This window comes from Idiotropiscis lumnitzeri, chromosome 17 (assembly GCF_059441095.1).
Source record: "Idiotropiscis lumnitzeri isolate Australia: NSW breed Sydney's pygmy pipehorse chromosome 17, RoL_Ilum_1.0, whole genome shotgun sequence".
In the NCBI taxonomy this organism is placed as follows: domain Eukaryota; kingdom Metazoa; phylum Chordata; class Actinopteri; order Syngnathiformes; family Syngnathidae; genus Idiotropiscis; species Idiotropiscis lumnitzeri.
Window position 1 is genome coordinate 6,295,543 of NC_142407.1, and position 16,944 is coordinate 6,312,486.

Below are 16,944 nucleotides of genomic sequence, written 5' to 3' on the forward strand. Positions count from 1 at the left end.
CTACACACAGACACGGAAACACAAGCGCACACAGAAAGTCAATTAACATGAACATGTGTCTTAGGGGAATTATATTTCAATTAGCTTTTGCTTCTTCCAGGCGTCTTTCTTTCGCGGTGCCCCGACAAGTGCAGATAGTGATGTGTGCAAGTGCAATGAATCCCACTTTTCAATTAGTATCATGCCATAACTCCATTTTAATAATGTGTCGGAACTTGTTGGGCGATTAAGCTCTAAATCCTTATTTTGAAATATATTACAAGCGCCACAACATTTAGCCACGGCTAACATATGGAATGACGTTTGCAAACACTAGCACGGCCATATTCAGAAGCAAATTAAAAGTAAGATAGTATAAAGAGTACATGACTGGATATGATTTGCCTCATCGCCTCAAGGGGAACTCAGCATCAGCGTTTAGATGGATGCTTCTCATTTTAGGGATTACTTTGTTGAATTACAGCAGCAATTAGCAAAGATGAATATTGGTGCCGTAAGGGTGGGAGGTGGTGGGAACTGCGGGATTATGTGCGGATTTGGCTTCATTTCCTGTTTAGACACCGAATGCTCCCTTTCACGAATTAGACAATGAAGCACTAGAGAGAGGAGAGCGGAGAATTCGTGCTATGCCCATATTCAGTTGGTGAAAAAGCCGCTCCTTTCCATTTTCTCTATGTTCAACATCCACAAATTAACACTTCATGCCACCGCAAAATGACTGAAAAGGTGTGGGTAAAACAGTAGTACACTACAGTCCATTACATCGGAGCAAATGTAATTCCAAACAAGAGTGGATTTGTCTTCCGTTCATCTCACTGCTGTGTCTTCAACCTGCGGGGCGCAACTGTGCAGGTGCATTTATGCGCGTATTGTGGCGTACACATAATATAAGGCGCTGGCTGTCGCTGCACAGCAATATGGTCTGCCGTCGCTTTGGCTGAATTCATTTCTGTCAGGAGCGGACGCAGAGTCCCCAAACAATATTGGCGACCGGGCGGGAGAGCAAAAGGGAGGGAAGCGGAGCCACGTTGTGACCGTATCTTTATCTGGGCTCAAGAAAATGATTACTGTGACACGTACGAGCAAGTCTCTCCACTGTGGCCCACAGGGATTTGTATGAAAAGGATCTGTCAGATGAAAGGGCACATAACATGAAAAGAACATTATCAAGGATAAAGCTTGTTAAGAAGGAGCGTGATACATGAACCTGGAGAGCACCTCAGGTTCAACGGCACGCTACATTAACCCACTTCATTTGTTTGCTCATTTGCAAGTGAGGTGGGGGGAGCGGTTGGCGGGGTAAAGACGTACAAAATCTTCCGGGTAGTTGTAGAACTTCCCTTTTCAATCTTTCCTAATCTTTTTTTCCCCCCCTGAGCAAAAGACTGGATTCTAAGATTAGCCACACGCTAATCCCCTAGAATCCGACGCTAATAGAGACATCACACGCATGTTTACACCCAGACATGTTCCCCCACCATTGTTTGTATGATTTATTAGAAAGGGACATTTCGATTCGAGCTAAATTTCCCTTTGAATGTTCTGAACTCCTATGTTGTGAACGACAACACTAGCAGGAGGAGTGCGGAGGGCTGCAAGGCTGTCCCTCAACTCCCCATAGCTGAAATCTTGTTGTCCTTCATTACACAGCAAACTAGTCAACATTCAATAAAAGGCAACAAAAAAATTGACAGAAATCTTAACGATTAAAGCCCATCACAATCTACAACCAATAAATGCATTTTTACGACACTTGCAATATCATAGACTAGTTTGAAGATAATATAGTAGTGCTTAACCTTATGTACAATGTCCTATTAGTTTTGTGTGAATACCAACAAAATGTGCCGATAAAGGGAGGGGAAAAAAAACGTCAATTGTACATTAAAGTTAAGATGAATCACATCCAATTAGTGCGTTGGTATATATAAGAAGAACAGAATTGTTTACAATAAAATAAACAAGCCCTGCTCCCTATTGGGAGAATTCTATGGGCTGAAAACTCTCTGCCTCATTATCGACTTGTCTCATACACTTAAACTGAAGAATATGAGGCAGTGCAGCACTGCCAATTTGGAAATGGATTAAGCCAAAATATATTCAAGACAAAGATGTTTTTTCCTGGTGAATTTCAATCTCGAATAATGTGCATATGCAGCCAGGGAGGCATTAGTACACAGAATAAGCAATGTCTCATCACTCTATGCTTTTCGAAATATACAATTCATCAGACTTAAATGATTTGCTCAAAAATGCAGCATGCTGTTTGAATGTAAGCCCGACAACCTAATTGGATGTTTGATGACTAGCATGCTTCTATTGTACTGTGATTACCATAACAAGCCATGACAGAGCGTCATTGCCATCATACCACCAATTACTCCAGAGTGTTGTATTTCCAGGGAATACTTGCCAAGCAGTGCTAACGCACTCAGTATCAGAGTTCAGTGAACACGCTGACGGATCAAAACTGAAAGAGGATAATGAAAAACAGCGCTTTCACATGGTTTTCATAACGACTATTTTCAAAACTTACTATTTTGAAAAATTGCCAGAGTATTTGGTTCTGTGCTGCTATCAACGAGAATGCTTTGTTTACACAGCGAGGGATTGAATTACAGCCTTTGCTTGATTCACATGTGTAATGACGAAGATCTAAATTAAATTACAAAAGATTAGTTTGAAATTAATTTGTTTTGTAATTTTTGGACTATTGTCCGAGATATTTCACAGCACTCTCTCAATAAAATATTTTTTCCCGAGGCATAACAGTAAGAAATTCTTCTACTGGATAGTGATGCACATTCAGGTTTGCGTCAAACAGGTCAGATTCAGTTAAAGCATTCTTTTCATATTGCGCCAATATTGCAACATCAATATTTTGGGGATATATTCTGGAGTCCTACTTGGTACACATGTTTATTTTGTCCTTAAGCTAAGTACTATGTACAATGTACAATTGGTCGGCCTAAGCAGAGGTATGGACTCAATTCAGTGTCATGCCAATGAACGGAAATAAATAGGCCATCAACCTGGCGGCACTAGCATTAAAAAGGACTGCATGTTCTCATTCCGTGGTTTCAGCTGCGTAAAAGGAAACCGAAGCAAAGATAAACTCATCAACTGAGTAGAGAGAATCAACCACAGGTGTAAAATTGCATGTTGCGTTTCAGGAGCAGTTCTGCACCGGTGTACTTCTGTTGTGCCAGGAAGAGCTTGTAGCTGCTGAATCCTACCACAATCCCCTCTCAGCCACTTCCTCCTCTCTGTTTCAACTTTTTTAACACCTGGACTAACAAAAAGACTGTCTTTGATCAGGGGAAATCCTTTGGCAGAGCAGCAGTGAATCCACAGTGGGGCTCTGTGCATGTAGGCCTGGCTGTGTGCATGCGTGCGCGAGGCACAGCGGTCCAGAGCTGCTCCGCAGAGGATTCCAAGCTTTGAGGCTTTATGGCATCAACACAAGGTACAGAGCACCTCGTATGCTCTACCTGTCAGAGCACAGCCATGAAAATGGATGCGGAAGTAGGAGGAGTGAGTGTGGGGCATGAGGAAAGAGAGAAAGTCATTTCCCCCATGCAATCAGTGGCTCTGCAAACACACAAACAGACACACACACAAGGCCGCTTGTTATCGGAAGCTTTCCCACGCTGCCGCGCTACAAAGCTCCAACGCCAAGACTGGCGGATGAGAGCGAGGGAGGAATGGACGAAGGCACAGAGGGATGGAGGGTCAGCCTTCAGCAGCTTACACTCACTGAGGGGATAAACACATGCCTCAGCGGGGGCTCGTACGCCGGCTCGCGAGATCAGAGTTCGAAACAGACAGACGAGCGAGCGAGCGAACGAACAAGGCGGCGGCACAGGAGATAAAACTCCAAAACAACACGCAAAGTGCGGTAGTTGCACTTTTATCGTCAGGAGATTGCGCATTCCTCCTCCGCACCTCTGCTCCCGTATTGTTCTGACATCAGCGCCTCTTCCTCCGTTGCCCTCCGCTTCGCCAGCCGCTCAGCCCCGGGCGATTGCGTAAGAGGGGCATTTGCATAACAGGCACTTTTCTCTCCGCTCATAAGCGCGCGCTGGACGAGAGCGCGGACAACAGCGGCAATCTTAAAACGAGAAGAAAAGAAGAAAAGTACACATTTGCATTGCCACCTGCTCAAGTGTAATCTGGGGATATCGCTACGCCAGCTGCCGTATACAGCGGCGGGCTTGTATATGACTTCAGTGGTATCGACTGCATTCAGGAGGAGGCTGACCTGCCTGCTGTGTGCGACCTATACAATAATAGGCCTTGCACTGGGAAATGACTGTTCAAATCAAGCAGCCTAGCATTATCCTCTTCAGGGTTGCCGAGACCGTGCGACACATTTGCGTGTGTGTGCGGGCGCCAGCGTTATATGAAAAAAGAGCGACGCACACTCCGCTCTCATAGCGTAGGTCTTCTCGAACAGAAGCTATGCAAACACAGAACACGTTTGCGGGGATATACAGGATGTAAACACGCACGCACATACTGAACGTTCTGTGCAGGAGTGTGACGCCCTTTGGGGAGGTTGAACCGTGAGGTTGAACCGCACACACTTTACAGTAGGGATGGGCAACATGTGGTCCGTGGGCCATACATGTTTTACAATAGCATTAAAACCAGGCTACGCCATGAATTTATAGCAGCAAATAAAACCCATTAACTGTTAAGGGCTGCACGGTAGTCGACTGGTTAGCACGTTCGCCTAACAGCGCAGAAGATGTGGGTTTGAATCTGGCCTGGCCTTCCTGTGTGGAGTTTACATATTCTCTTCAGGTACTTCGGTTTACAACCACATTCCAAAAGCATGCATGGTAGGTTAATTGAGCACTCTAAATTTTTCCAAGGTGTGATTTTGTGCGCAAGTGATTGTTTGTCTTTGCGTGCCCTGTGATTGGCTGGCAAACAATCCACGGTGAACCCTGCTTAAAGGCTGGGAGAGGCTCCAGCATGCCCGCGACCCTTGTGAGGAAGCTCCTCAGATAATGGAAGGATGGATTATACAATTGTTAAAACTAATGCTCGTAAAATATAATAAACTGTGGCTTAACTGTCCTGGTGAACTTGAGTTCATAAAAACTAAAATGGTACCTGATGGGAAATAGTTCCCCCACCAAGCTTTAACCTAATGTAGACACCAGCTCATGAAGAAATAGTCATCAGATTACATTTGTTAAAAAGACCACAACAAAAAAAAAAAGAAAGTTAATAACAGATTAATTGATTATGACGTACTACATCGGATTTTGTACAGTGATTGCATGGAAATGTAATAGAAGAAAATCTAATCACATTCATCAACGTATGAATACGTCTTGAGAATAGAAAACGTGAAAAATTAAAACCCAATCAACATCACCGCTCATTAAGTCCACAAATTGGGTCTCATCATACAGTGACAGTATCAGTACAAAATACCTGCAAATTAATACAATCAAATCAGAAATATGCAATATTTGGGTTTCACCCTATTGTTTGTTTTTAATCTGTGACCTTCTCACTAACCAAAACATTATGGACATGCCATCTTTGCCATTGCAATCATTCTAATACTTTACAATCGATGAGTAAAATACGGCAATCCACTGTCACAATGACTTTACAAAAGAGTACAGCGTACAGCCAGATTGAAACCTTTTGAAATCAGGTGGAGTGCCACCATAATAATAGAGAGGGCCATGGGGTGATTTCAGAGTGAAAAGAACAAGATAATTTGGCGGTGTTACAGGCTCTAGCGAAAAAACTTGAAGAAGCCTGAAGTACACCTCGAAGCGGTGTCCAAATAGCAGTAGCTCACGGAGGAGCCTGAGCTCCATTTTTCTTGCTGCTGCGTGTCATCTCCTCCTCATCCTCAGTAAAAGCAAAGCGAGTCAAGTCAAACGTATTTATATACAGTAACCTTTAAGCAAGCCACCAATTTTCTTTGCAAAGATGACACATACTGGAATGCCAAACTGCAGGCTAGTTCAAATCCAAACAACGTGGAAAATGTGCCAGGCCACTTCCAGTTTGGTCGCATGGCAACCGGCGACAAATATGGCAACCTTTGGCTGGACCACTGTGGTCCCTGCGCCCTCCTTTGCGGTGAATGCGGCACAAAACAAGTATGGCCTGAAAAATCAATTTGTTCAACAAATACTTGGTTGGTGGCTATTAACCAAGTAGCATGTCAGTAGTCCAAGGTACATATTATGATAAAATATGATGCAACAATCAAACAAATATTTAGAAATTTTAGGTAACATTTCTTCTAAAGTGGTGTACACACGTCCATAATTGGAATGATTTGGTCCCAATTCTGATCAAAGTCAGCACTGCCTGAATCTCTGACATCTTTGAAAGATTATCTTGAGTATCTATCTTCTGTTGAGGGGGTCAGTTAAGTGTTTATTTTTCTCATTGTTCTGCTGAGAAAATATTAAACTCTGAACCACGGATGTGCCTCACAAATATTTAAAAAATAATAATTATTTTGTCCATAAATTGATGAATCAGAAAGAATACACATTTTAATTTCCATCCCGTTATCCCATAGTCTTGGTACTACGACAGACATCTGGTTTGATGTATGAGACCCTGGGCTGTTGTAGTTGATAGATTAGTGTGCTAGGTTCGTCTTCTGGATTGCACCACGCACAAAAAGAACACTAACCACAAACGGGTTTTTTTCTCAACATTTGTGATTTAATTTTAAATATCTGTATGCATGTACACTGTTGGAGGCGTTTTCAACCAAGTGACCTTGACCTCCAACGTCACGATAGCTCTAAGTGTTCATCATGCAGTTCACACAGCACACCACAATATGGAGGAATTAGGGTGGTGCACCTGTTCATGAAACTCCACTCCCCCCCATAAGAGGCGCATCCAAACAAACAAAAACAAAAAAAAAACATCCCTTGATGAAAAATGCATCAGCTGCATCGCAACAGTGACTCATCAGAAAGCCGCATGTCCACAAACACCCATGGGGGGCTGCGCGGATCACGTTGAGGTGTGTCCGCCTCTCCCTTCTGGGCACGCGTTCATGATTTTATTGCCACTGGTGGGAGATGAAGAGGAAAATGTGCTTGGGTCGCGTGCTTGAGAAATACCTTACTCATTTGCTCGGCACTAAAGGGAAAAAAGACCCCCAGGGTGGCCCCTCGTCACTTTCCAAATGCAAAGGTATATCTACACACATGTACTGCGCATCCATACATTAAAGCACTTGACCCTGCGTCTTGCCCCTGTTAGCATGCAAGGTGCACAAGCCACCTCACAAACAGACACGTCGCCCCAACTCGAAAAAAGAAAAGAAATCTTACCTTTCAGAAGAATCCCATAAACAGTGTAGAGGGTGAAGATGGCATGACTGTTGAGATTCATCCTGTCTTCTTGTTGTCTTGCACCTCGCGCTTGCCTCGAGTTCGTCCGCTTCGTAGCTCCCCCAACCCGACCCGCTCCGTTCCAGGTACACTTTTAACCGAGTCCTTAGGTTGAAAGGGTTAAGTCGATCGAGGGTGAAATAGCCTCAAAAGCGTTTATTTGTTTGTTTTTGTTGTTTGTTTACAAAAACTGCTGTGAGGTTCAGTTGTGGATACAGTGAGCCTTCACGGACCGACCGACGACTGGCGTCCTCCGCTAAACTGAAGATGTACTGATGCCTTGCCCCGCTCCCTACATTAGAGCAAGAGCCAGTAAATTAAGTCCCGCCCACGCGACTGTGACTGACGGGAGACTTTGGCCAATCAGCAAGAGGAAAAGACGCTGAGCGGGTGGGGCTCCGAGGGTGATAACCACTGTAAAAAATGACACATTTTCAAGAGTTTTTCAAGACCTTTTTTATGTGTCTTGAAAAGATTTACTTTAACACACCCGCCCTCTACTAATTATGCACAGTTTAAATGGACAAGATCAGAACAGACACGATCGACATATATATATATATATATATATATATATATATATAGAGAGAGAGAGAGAGAGAGAGAGAGAGAGATAGATAGATAGATAGAGAGAGAGAGAGAGAGAGAAAGAGAGAGAGAGAGGGAGAGGACACAGGTCACTGAATGATTTCAAGAGACTGTGCAAAGAGAAATGGTCGAAGATCCTTCTTCCTGTATGCTATTCTCCCATCCTGTGAACTTTATATGAAAATATTAGATGCTGGTTTCCAGGAGGGTGTGTATTAATTGTGGCACACAGGATTTGATATAAAAATAATTATTTTCTTAACATGCATTTTTTAATGCACTTGAATTAATGGTTGTATGCTCCTACCCCCTCCATGTTGCACTTTGTAATTATTTTTTCAAGGTCCCCCTCTTCCACTGTATTCCTTAATAATAAAATAATATTTAAAAAAATAATGAATCCATATTCTATCCTGCCATTTTCTATAGAGCACGTCTTTAGGTTTGCAATAGCAGCCGTACACATGTAGAATAAGCAGAAAATGTAAAACAGACGCATGGTGGCTTACTACTACGTTGATCCCAATGCTTCTGGTCCAGGGACTGTAAGGGATTAAGGGTGACAAGCAAACTGGCTTAGAAGATTTCTTGGCAAGAACAATTGTTGGGGGTGAAGAGGTGAGCTTGGACTCAGATTGGAAGGGACAAGGTAATGCATGGGTATATAGGGCTCAGGAGTTGTGGAGCAGTACGACTTGAGAAGGCCACACAACAAGAAGTGAAAGATTAGTGAGGACACAAAATTTGCATTACTGAAAAGATATATTTAGATCTATACATTGGCAATGTTTATTTCCACTCCATACATAGTGTATGAAGCCTCTCCCTTTAATTGCATCATTATCTTGACTTGGAGATGGCCTTGTACAGAACCCTTTGCATTATTTAGTAATAAATTAGTGGTGCTCTTTTGAAGTGCCCCACAGACTGTAGAGTATATATGCTGAGAACATCCCAGCTTCTTTTCAATCACAATTGCACCTACTTGACAGAGACGGTCATCATTGTTTCTCTTTCATGTCAGGTCTACAATATCGCTGTTATTAAAAAAAAAAGAAAAAAAAAGAAAATTGAAAACACTTTATTGCTCATTCTTTAGTCAGGTACGGGCTGTTGGTATTTATTATTTGAATATATCTGAGGCGGTGCCCTGAAAATCTATTTGCAGGATCATATATTTTTGATCTTTTATTCCAAAAAAAAAAAACAGAGCGAAGTTAATTTTTTTTTTTTTTTTTGCTTGAACAGGATGAACATTTTCCAAAAGCTAAACTTTACTTGATTTCCCATTGTTATTACGATGTCTTTCTTCATACTTCAGGTATTTGCCTAAAATTGACTTTCATCCATCCATCCATTTTGAATGATGTGTTCAGGGTCAAAGAATGCTACAGCCGATCCCAACTGACTTTGGGCAAAAGGTGCACGATACAGACGACCATTTACACTCAGACCAACAAAGAGTGGGAAGTGAAACGACACTGCCTGCATCGAACTCAAGCGAATAAACCATGATACCATCAGTCACGCAAAGGTGACTGACAGTAAATAGCTATAAGATCTGCGATGGTTTTAGTCCACAGGACTATACTGAATGAAAGGTGTTATTATCATCATCATCATCATCATCTTATATTTTGAAACTATTTGTCCTTTGAGCCAACTGCAGCTCTGGTAAAAACTGACAGTTTCCCAACGTTTAAGATTTTCCTAAACCATTTTCATCAATGTATTGCTAATGAGATAAGCTACATTTTATCATGATATTTTATCTGCTAATAACTCCACCTCACTCTTTTTTCCACATATACGATTCCAATGTTTAGCAGGTTGCATTGATGCTATAATATCTTTTCGATATAGGATTTTCTTTCCATCTTCTGATTGGCTAAAATGTGCTTGTGGTTGGTGATTATACAGTCAACAATTGTTTTGGAATTCACTTCAAAGCTTTTTTGTTTAATGCTGTCTTGGGTTGCTGAAGTTTTTTTTTTTTTTTTTAACCTGGAGGAATGGAAACATCGATTTGATTTTTAGTCAGCACTGCTACAAGGCCGCAATCCCTCCAATTCCCTCTACAGAAAGACATTTTGAAACATGCACATGCACACTTTCTTTGATGAATGTCCTGCAATATACTCAAATGCACACAATCAAGGTCTTCTTCAATTTACATGAATCTATCTGTCATTTTCTTTCCACTCATGTTGGTGCAAATTAGTTTTGTGGGCCCACATTTTCCCTCCAGCTCCACTGGGAGACGCAAATATTTTATTAGTCTTATGGGTGTTTCCATATGAAGAAATTATGCTTGGCCTACTGATCCCCCCTATGTGGGTCACTTGGCATTATGTGGGAGAGCTGCGGCACACCTTATAATGGCTCATTTCACACCCTCTGAATTGGTGTGTACCCCCACTAGAGGCATGGCAAACAGACTCAAAGTTGGCCTCCAAAAAGTGTTTTGGTTTCAGGACGGAAGCCAATGTGTGGACTGATTGAAACAGCACATTGAGGTTTCCGCCTCACCTGGGATGGTCCTGGTGCTCCAGATGGCAAATAGACCAATTCGGCACCTCCCCTCCCACACACACAGACACGAAGCGAACCCCCCCTCCCAAAGGTTCAAGTAACCACCACCTGCTCCTGGCTGGGACCATTGCTCACTGGTGCACCTAATGTGGGCTGACATGTTACCAAGCTGAGAGCAGCCCACCAGGCTGGGATAGAACAAGGTAAGCCACAACATGAATCAGTTCACCTTTTACGCGCAACATTTGTCTTTTGGATGTCTATAGCAGTCGCTCTGAGGCATGGAGAAAATAAAATGCAGCCTTATCAAATTTGCCGCTTTCAAATGACAGAGTCTTTGTATGCTCAAAAGGGTGCCACAATGCATGCTGTGAAATACGTTGCTTCTCCATCGCTATAACACATTTACCTTTGCTCACATTAAGGACAAGATAAAGTGAAATAAGGGCTGCTTGAAAAGGACTAAAAGAGATTTTTTTTCACAGTTTGTGGAACAGTGTTAACTACACAATACAAAATAGTGTCATGAGCATAAAAAAAAAATAAATAAAACTTATTCAGTGGTGATACTATGTCAGTAATATCAAGTGTAAAAACCACTGGACCCAGAATTGACCTCTGAGGGTCACCTTAGTTTCTATCATACCGATAATTCAGGAACAAGTTACAAACATTTCTAACACAGTCAAGCAGTAATAAATTAGTCTTCTGTTTACATTTGCCTTGTTTGTTCATTTTCTGTGTGTGCAATCTCCTGTCTACTTATTTATTTATTTTATTTTATTTTACATGATTTTGTTTTAATCCCATAGTTGGGTACTGTTTTGGGTAAACAGGATTATTTTTCTAAATAATTGTTTTAAATATAATATTGACTAGGACAATGCATCTTAACCTGTAGCTGTGAAGAAAAACAATGTTATCTATCTTCGTTTGCAAAATTTTGTCAGAAGTAACATATTAAGTGAACTGTACAATGTTCATTGTAGTGACACAGCCTGTATTGGAGGGAAACAGAAGCATATCTTTATGCAGTGTATTTTGGTATTACAGAAATTTCACACTTTGAATTGAAGACATCTGGTGAAGCTAAGAAGTTTGCAAAGTGACATCTGGGCAAATATTTTTTTTTGCCAAGATTTTGCACACAAGTGAATCCAGTGTGATGATATTTTTTCTTTTCTTTTTTTTTGTGCATGTTGCTCTTCTGCTTTCTTTTTGGCAAAAAGCTCGAATCGTTCCCATTACCAATGAGTTTTACTGTAATATGGCGCTGATGAAAACTGCTTTCAAACCACAGCGACTGCACGGCTAGTGCAGCTTATTGCAAAGGTGTTAGTTAAGTCCAGCCATCCATGTGTAGCAACACATTTATGACCAATTTAAGGGCTGAGGCAGGAATAAGATTGAAGGTAAAAAATAAGCAACAGCACTGGTATGTATTGTGAAGCAAAGATAAAGGATAACAATGTAAGGAAGGGATATGCCAGTTGGCTGAAAAGCCTTCACAGCCCACCAGCCCAAAATGGATTTCTAGCGCCAGTTATGACACAGGGGGCTTCTCATGCAGACACCTGCGTGTATGCACCCTCCCACTGCGTCTGTAGTATAAATGACCTTTCCCTCCAATTTTGGCAACCATTAAGTGCCACAGAGAGCAACAGCCTCGCGGGTTGCCACACTGCAAGGAAGAGGCTGTCCGCCAAACACGAACACGTCCAAAAACACAGCATCAGTTTGAACGATTGTCTCAGTCGATCAAAGTTGGTTAAATGACAACAACTATGAAGATGAAGACAACAGAAAATGGCCTCTTGTTAACGTGAATGGCAACATTCCACAACCATTCAGTCCAAAACGTTTGGCTGCATAGTGGGCAGCTTTCCTCTGTCAATCTCAAACTGAAAAATAAATGAAAGGGAATCAGGTTTAAGTCAAACAGGTATGTGAATCAAACAATGTATTTTAAACAGTCCTCTTCGTTATGCTTTTCACTTTTTGACATCATGAGACCAAGATGACACCTACACATTTATCCACTGAACCTCACCATTTCAAGACTGCTAGGGGAATTTTCTTTTCGGCTTAGTGGTCAGAGCTCAGAGCGTCATTGAAGGTTGCAACAAAAATACAGAAAGACTGGAAGCATTTAGGAAAATCAATGAACCTTGACTTTTCGGATAAGCATTAATCTGAAGGTTGTGCTATCATGGCGGCACATGCGAAGAAAAAAACAAATTTAGCAACCATAAACTCAATATGCATATATATATTCAGATCTGTTTATTTAACTTGTTCCACATATAAATTAGCAGAGGTGGGTTTAAGTCAAAACCTTCAAGTTTCAAGAAAGTCACTGTGGACAAAAAAAAAAATCAACTCAAATTGTGTCGCCACCAAATTTCAAGCAATTCAATCCAAGAAATCATGTAGCCCAAACAAGTCATTATACATATTGGAGTGCTACATTATGACATCATAATTATAATTTTAGCCCCCAAAATTAAATTGATACAGAAAAACTACATTTGATCTCTAAAAAGTAAACAACTTGAAAGTATGAAATAAATGTATACATATTTGACATTTTGAGACGTATCTAACAGAGATATTAAATATAAACATTTCCATTGAGTGAAGGTGTTCTCACTTAAAAGTACAACTGGCACGAACTTCCGTGTACATTCAATGAGCCACTGGTACGCTTAACTGTCAAGTGGTTGTTTGTCTCTATATGTTCCCAGTGATTGACTTGCGACCAGTCCAGGTTCCAATCTGCTTTTTACGCAATGTCAACTGGGATGAGCTCTGGTACAAAAACAGATGGAATTCTTACTTCTTTTTTTTTTTTTAAATCCATATTTTTTATTTATTCCACAACTGTTGCCTTGTTATTTATGGCAAAAAAAAAACTCAATCTGTATATACGTTGTATATGTTCTACTATGTTAGTATCTATCATGTGCAAGCTGTTCATACCAATTGCCCCGTCTCATGGAATTAATAAACTTGTCTGTATACAAATCTGAATCTCCCAGCATTCCCAAATGTAGCATGGCTGCATTTAATTAGCAAGAAAATGCGATGGATGCACATTCAACCATACCGTCAGGACTCTGTAAATGGAGCCTTTGTCATTTCTTAGCATTTTTGCTGTCCACATAATCCACAAATAACTATGTTTTTAATAGGGGATGTGCTTTTTGGCAGGTTGGCTGTCATCTACCAAAATTAGTAACCCAATGGTTGTTTTGCCAAGAAGACATCCACATGGACGATTTTAGTGTGGAGTCAAAACAGGCCAAAGCTATGATAAAAGTATTCCCTTCAAAAGGATCTTTTGTAAAAATTTCACTGGGATTGTGTGCCCGCCAAATTTGACAACCTGCTATTTTGCCAAAATACCCTCACGCACATTGAAATAGCAAAGCAGAGCCAAAACCTGCCCAAATGACTATAGATGATCAGGCAGATATATGGATTTTCACTTTCGCAACAACTACAATGACAATTGTGGTATGTGTACTGGTGATAATTTGGGAACATGCAGTAAATGCACTTTATAGGTGCGATTCAGCGGAATTAAGATTCAATCTGAGACGGCTGTAGATTTTATCCTATTTATTTATGCAACATATAAAAACTCTTCAAAGCCCACATTTTTCAAGTTAATTAAATAAAAAAAAAAAAAAAAAAAATCATCAGCAACATCAAATCGATTTATACCGCGTGCGATACCTTCAATTCATTCAACATCTTGACACATGGAGCGCAATAAGATTCAAGGATGGAAAAATTTGAAAATATATCGATTCAATGCCGTTCGTCAAGCCAAAACCAATTTTACCGTTCGAAATTTTGATTACACTGCTAAGCATTGAGGAATACATGAAAGGAGCTCACCTTTCAGGATTTCTGGTTGTCTATTTCTTTTGGGGATGTCTTTCAGGCAGACAACTCCTCGCCAATGACATGATTTAGCCAATCAAATGGTTTATTCAAAGCAGCTTTACAAGTGGATGGAGTGGGTGTTTGGTGCATGGGTAGGGGGATAGCATGGAAATTGACTCTGACTGCAGAAAGTGCAACTCTCCAAAATAATAACAGCAACTTTGGAAAATGTTCTCCGAGACTCACCAAGATGACACCCACTAAACTCTACATGCAGGTCAGCTATGACACCAGTTTACATGGCAACGGAGCTGAACCACACACTGCATGAAAAAAGATACACATATCTCCATTTCCTCTCGCCTGAATGCAGCCAAAAATTCAGCCCAGCTGCCAACTCACATTGAATATGCTTTAAAAAAAAAAAAAAGTCTGCACAGTAGTAATCACAAGTCGAGGACACTCTTGATTCAATCACAAGTAATTACAACGCAACTTATGCTAAGTTTAAGCATTATAAAATCAACTTGACTAATGGAAAACAGTTGCACATATCACTGCAGTTAAACTTGGGAAATTACACCATACCCCGATTCAATAGAAACGTGAGTGCGTGTGTGTGTGTGTGCGGGGGTGTGTAGGCAGGTAAGTAACAATTTAAAACCATACATTTGAAAAGTAAAAGGTCAGAACTCCACTTTCTGCATGTTTTCTTGCCGGCGAAATGTCACATTATGCACTGCTGGTTATTCGGCGTAGCGCATGTTCCACGGAAATTGCAGAGACAATAACAACTGCGTCAGAGGCACGTCTATGATGATTCTGATATACTGCAGGTGGATTCATGTGGGCCCGCCTGCTGCAATTACTGAAATATAAACTCTTGGTCTACTTATTTTGAACAATAATAATGAGCTATGTGATGATAAACAATTTATTTTGTAGTCATTTTTTAAATACAAAACATCTAAAGCTGGGGGGGGAGGCTTGCAGCAGCTTTTGTTCCTCTGTTTAAAAGGAAGGTTGTCCTTTCATTTGTTTGCGCAGAATAATAAACAGCTAAAGAACAGCTTGATGTGACTGTTAGATAGCAATACATTTTAAATCAATTTTCCCCCTTCCTGTGTCTGTCTGTGTTTGGACTACATCGTACATTCAGCACTGGTCTGGAGGGATCTCGCCAGAACTGAATGCGCCAACTGTTTCCTGGCAGCCTGTAATAAATTATTAGCCAGTCCATTTAAGTAACATTTCCGCCTTAGATTGCCATATTCAGTTAAGCGGTGCCAGTGACGGCAAGGCAGTGGGAGTAAAGCTAAGATCAAGTGCTAAATGGGGGGCTCGCAGTGCTTTAATTTGCCGAGCACACTGTGATGTGAGGGCGGGGGGGAGGATGTGGGGAAGAAAAAAAAAAACAGGCTGAAAGAGAAAATTCTGAATGCAATATGATGAGCTGTTAGCGTATTTTTATGAAATTAAATGAATACAAATGGCGTTTTGATGTGTTATCGATAATGCAAGAGAAAAGACAATTTATCCTGTAGATATGCAAAAACACATAATGCAGCTCATGAAAGCAAGTCGCGTTGAAGTAATTTGTATCCATAAAAAAAATAAAAAGTATTATGATGGTCTAGGACACCTTAAGAGCACAAATTAATTTCAATGCAATAAGAATGAGAAAGATGGGCCTTTCGGGGGGGGGGTTGTGGTGTCCAGGAAAAAAAAAGTACCATGAAAGATAATTGAAAATAAATGTGAAAAAATAGCACTCTATGATATTAAATAAAATCATTGAAACTGTTGCCCCGATATTTTCATTAATTCAAAGAACATTGTCATGCTACTCTGCTCTGTGGACACCACAGCCATCTGGAGGCAGTATACTACAGACATATGCCTATCCTACACTGTCACACCTGAGCCCACCAAGCCACAGTAATTGCCATCATTTGCAGAGGATAATGAATATATGCTGCGAGTGTTGTTATATTCCCATGGTCAAAACCATCTTTCAATCAGAAATGGTTTTATGTGACCCTAAACATATTTTTGAATTTTTCTTTTCAAGTACATGAGTTTTTTTAAACAGACTTCTCTCTCCGCAGCCAATTCATCCATCTCTTCCTGGGAGACTCAGAGGCGTTCCCAAGACAGCTGGGTGACATAATCTCTCCAGCGTGTCCTGGGTCGCCCTCAAGGCCTCCTCCCTGTAGGAAATGCCCGGAACACCTCACCAGGGAGACATCCAGGTAGCATCCTGACCAGATGCCCGAGCCACCTCATCTGGCTCCTCACAATGCGGAAGAGCAGCGGCTCAACTCTCAACGCCTCCAGGATGACAGAGCTTCTCACCTTATCTTTAAGGGGGAGCCCCAACACCCTGTGGAGGAAACTCATTTCAGCCGTTTGTATCTGGGATCTTATTCTTTCTGTCACAACCCACAGCTCATGACCATAGGTGAGGGTAGGAACGTAGATCAAGCGGTAAATTTAGAGCTTTGCCGTATGGACTGATACAGAGTCCGCATCATTG

At 41.2% G+C, this 16,944-nt stretch overlaps 1 protein-coding gene across 3 annotated transcripts in view; it reads right to left on the reverse strand.

The window, feature by feature from the left end:
• Positions 1-7,681, reverse strand: part of LOC148319853 (cell adhesion molecule 2-like) — a 200,527-nt gene extending 192,846 nt beyond the window's left edge. For 2 of the 3 annotated variants that reach the window (XM_088279664.1, XM_088279665.1), the window contains exon 1: positions 7,338-7,681. In XM_088279664.1, the coding sequence (XP_088135790.1) occupies positions 7,338-7,398 (61 nt within the window). In that variant the 5' untranslated portion in view covers positions 7,399-7,681. The remainder of the gene's footprint in view (positions 1-7,337) is intronic. The other variant, XM_088279663.1, reaches the window with a different exon arrangement.
• Positions 7,682-16,944: the final 9,263 nt, after the last annotated feature.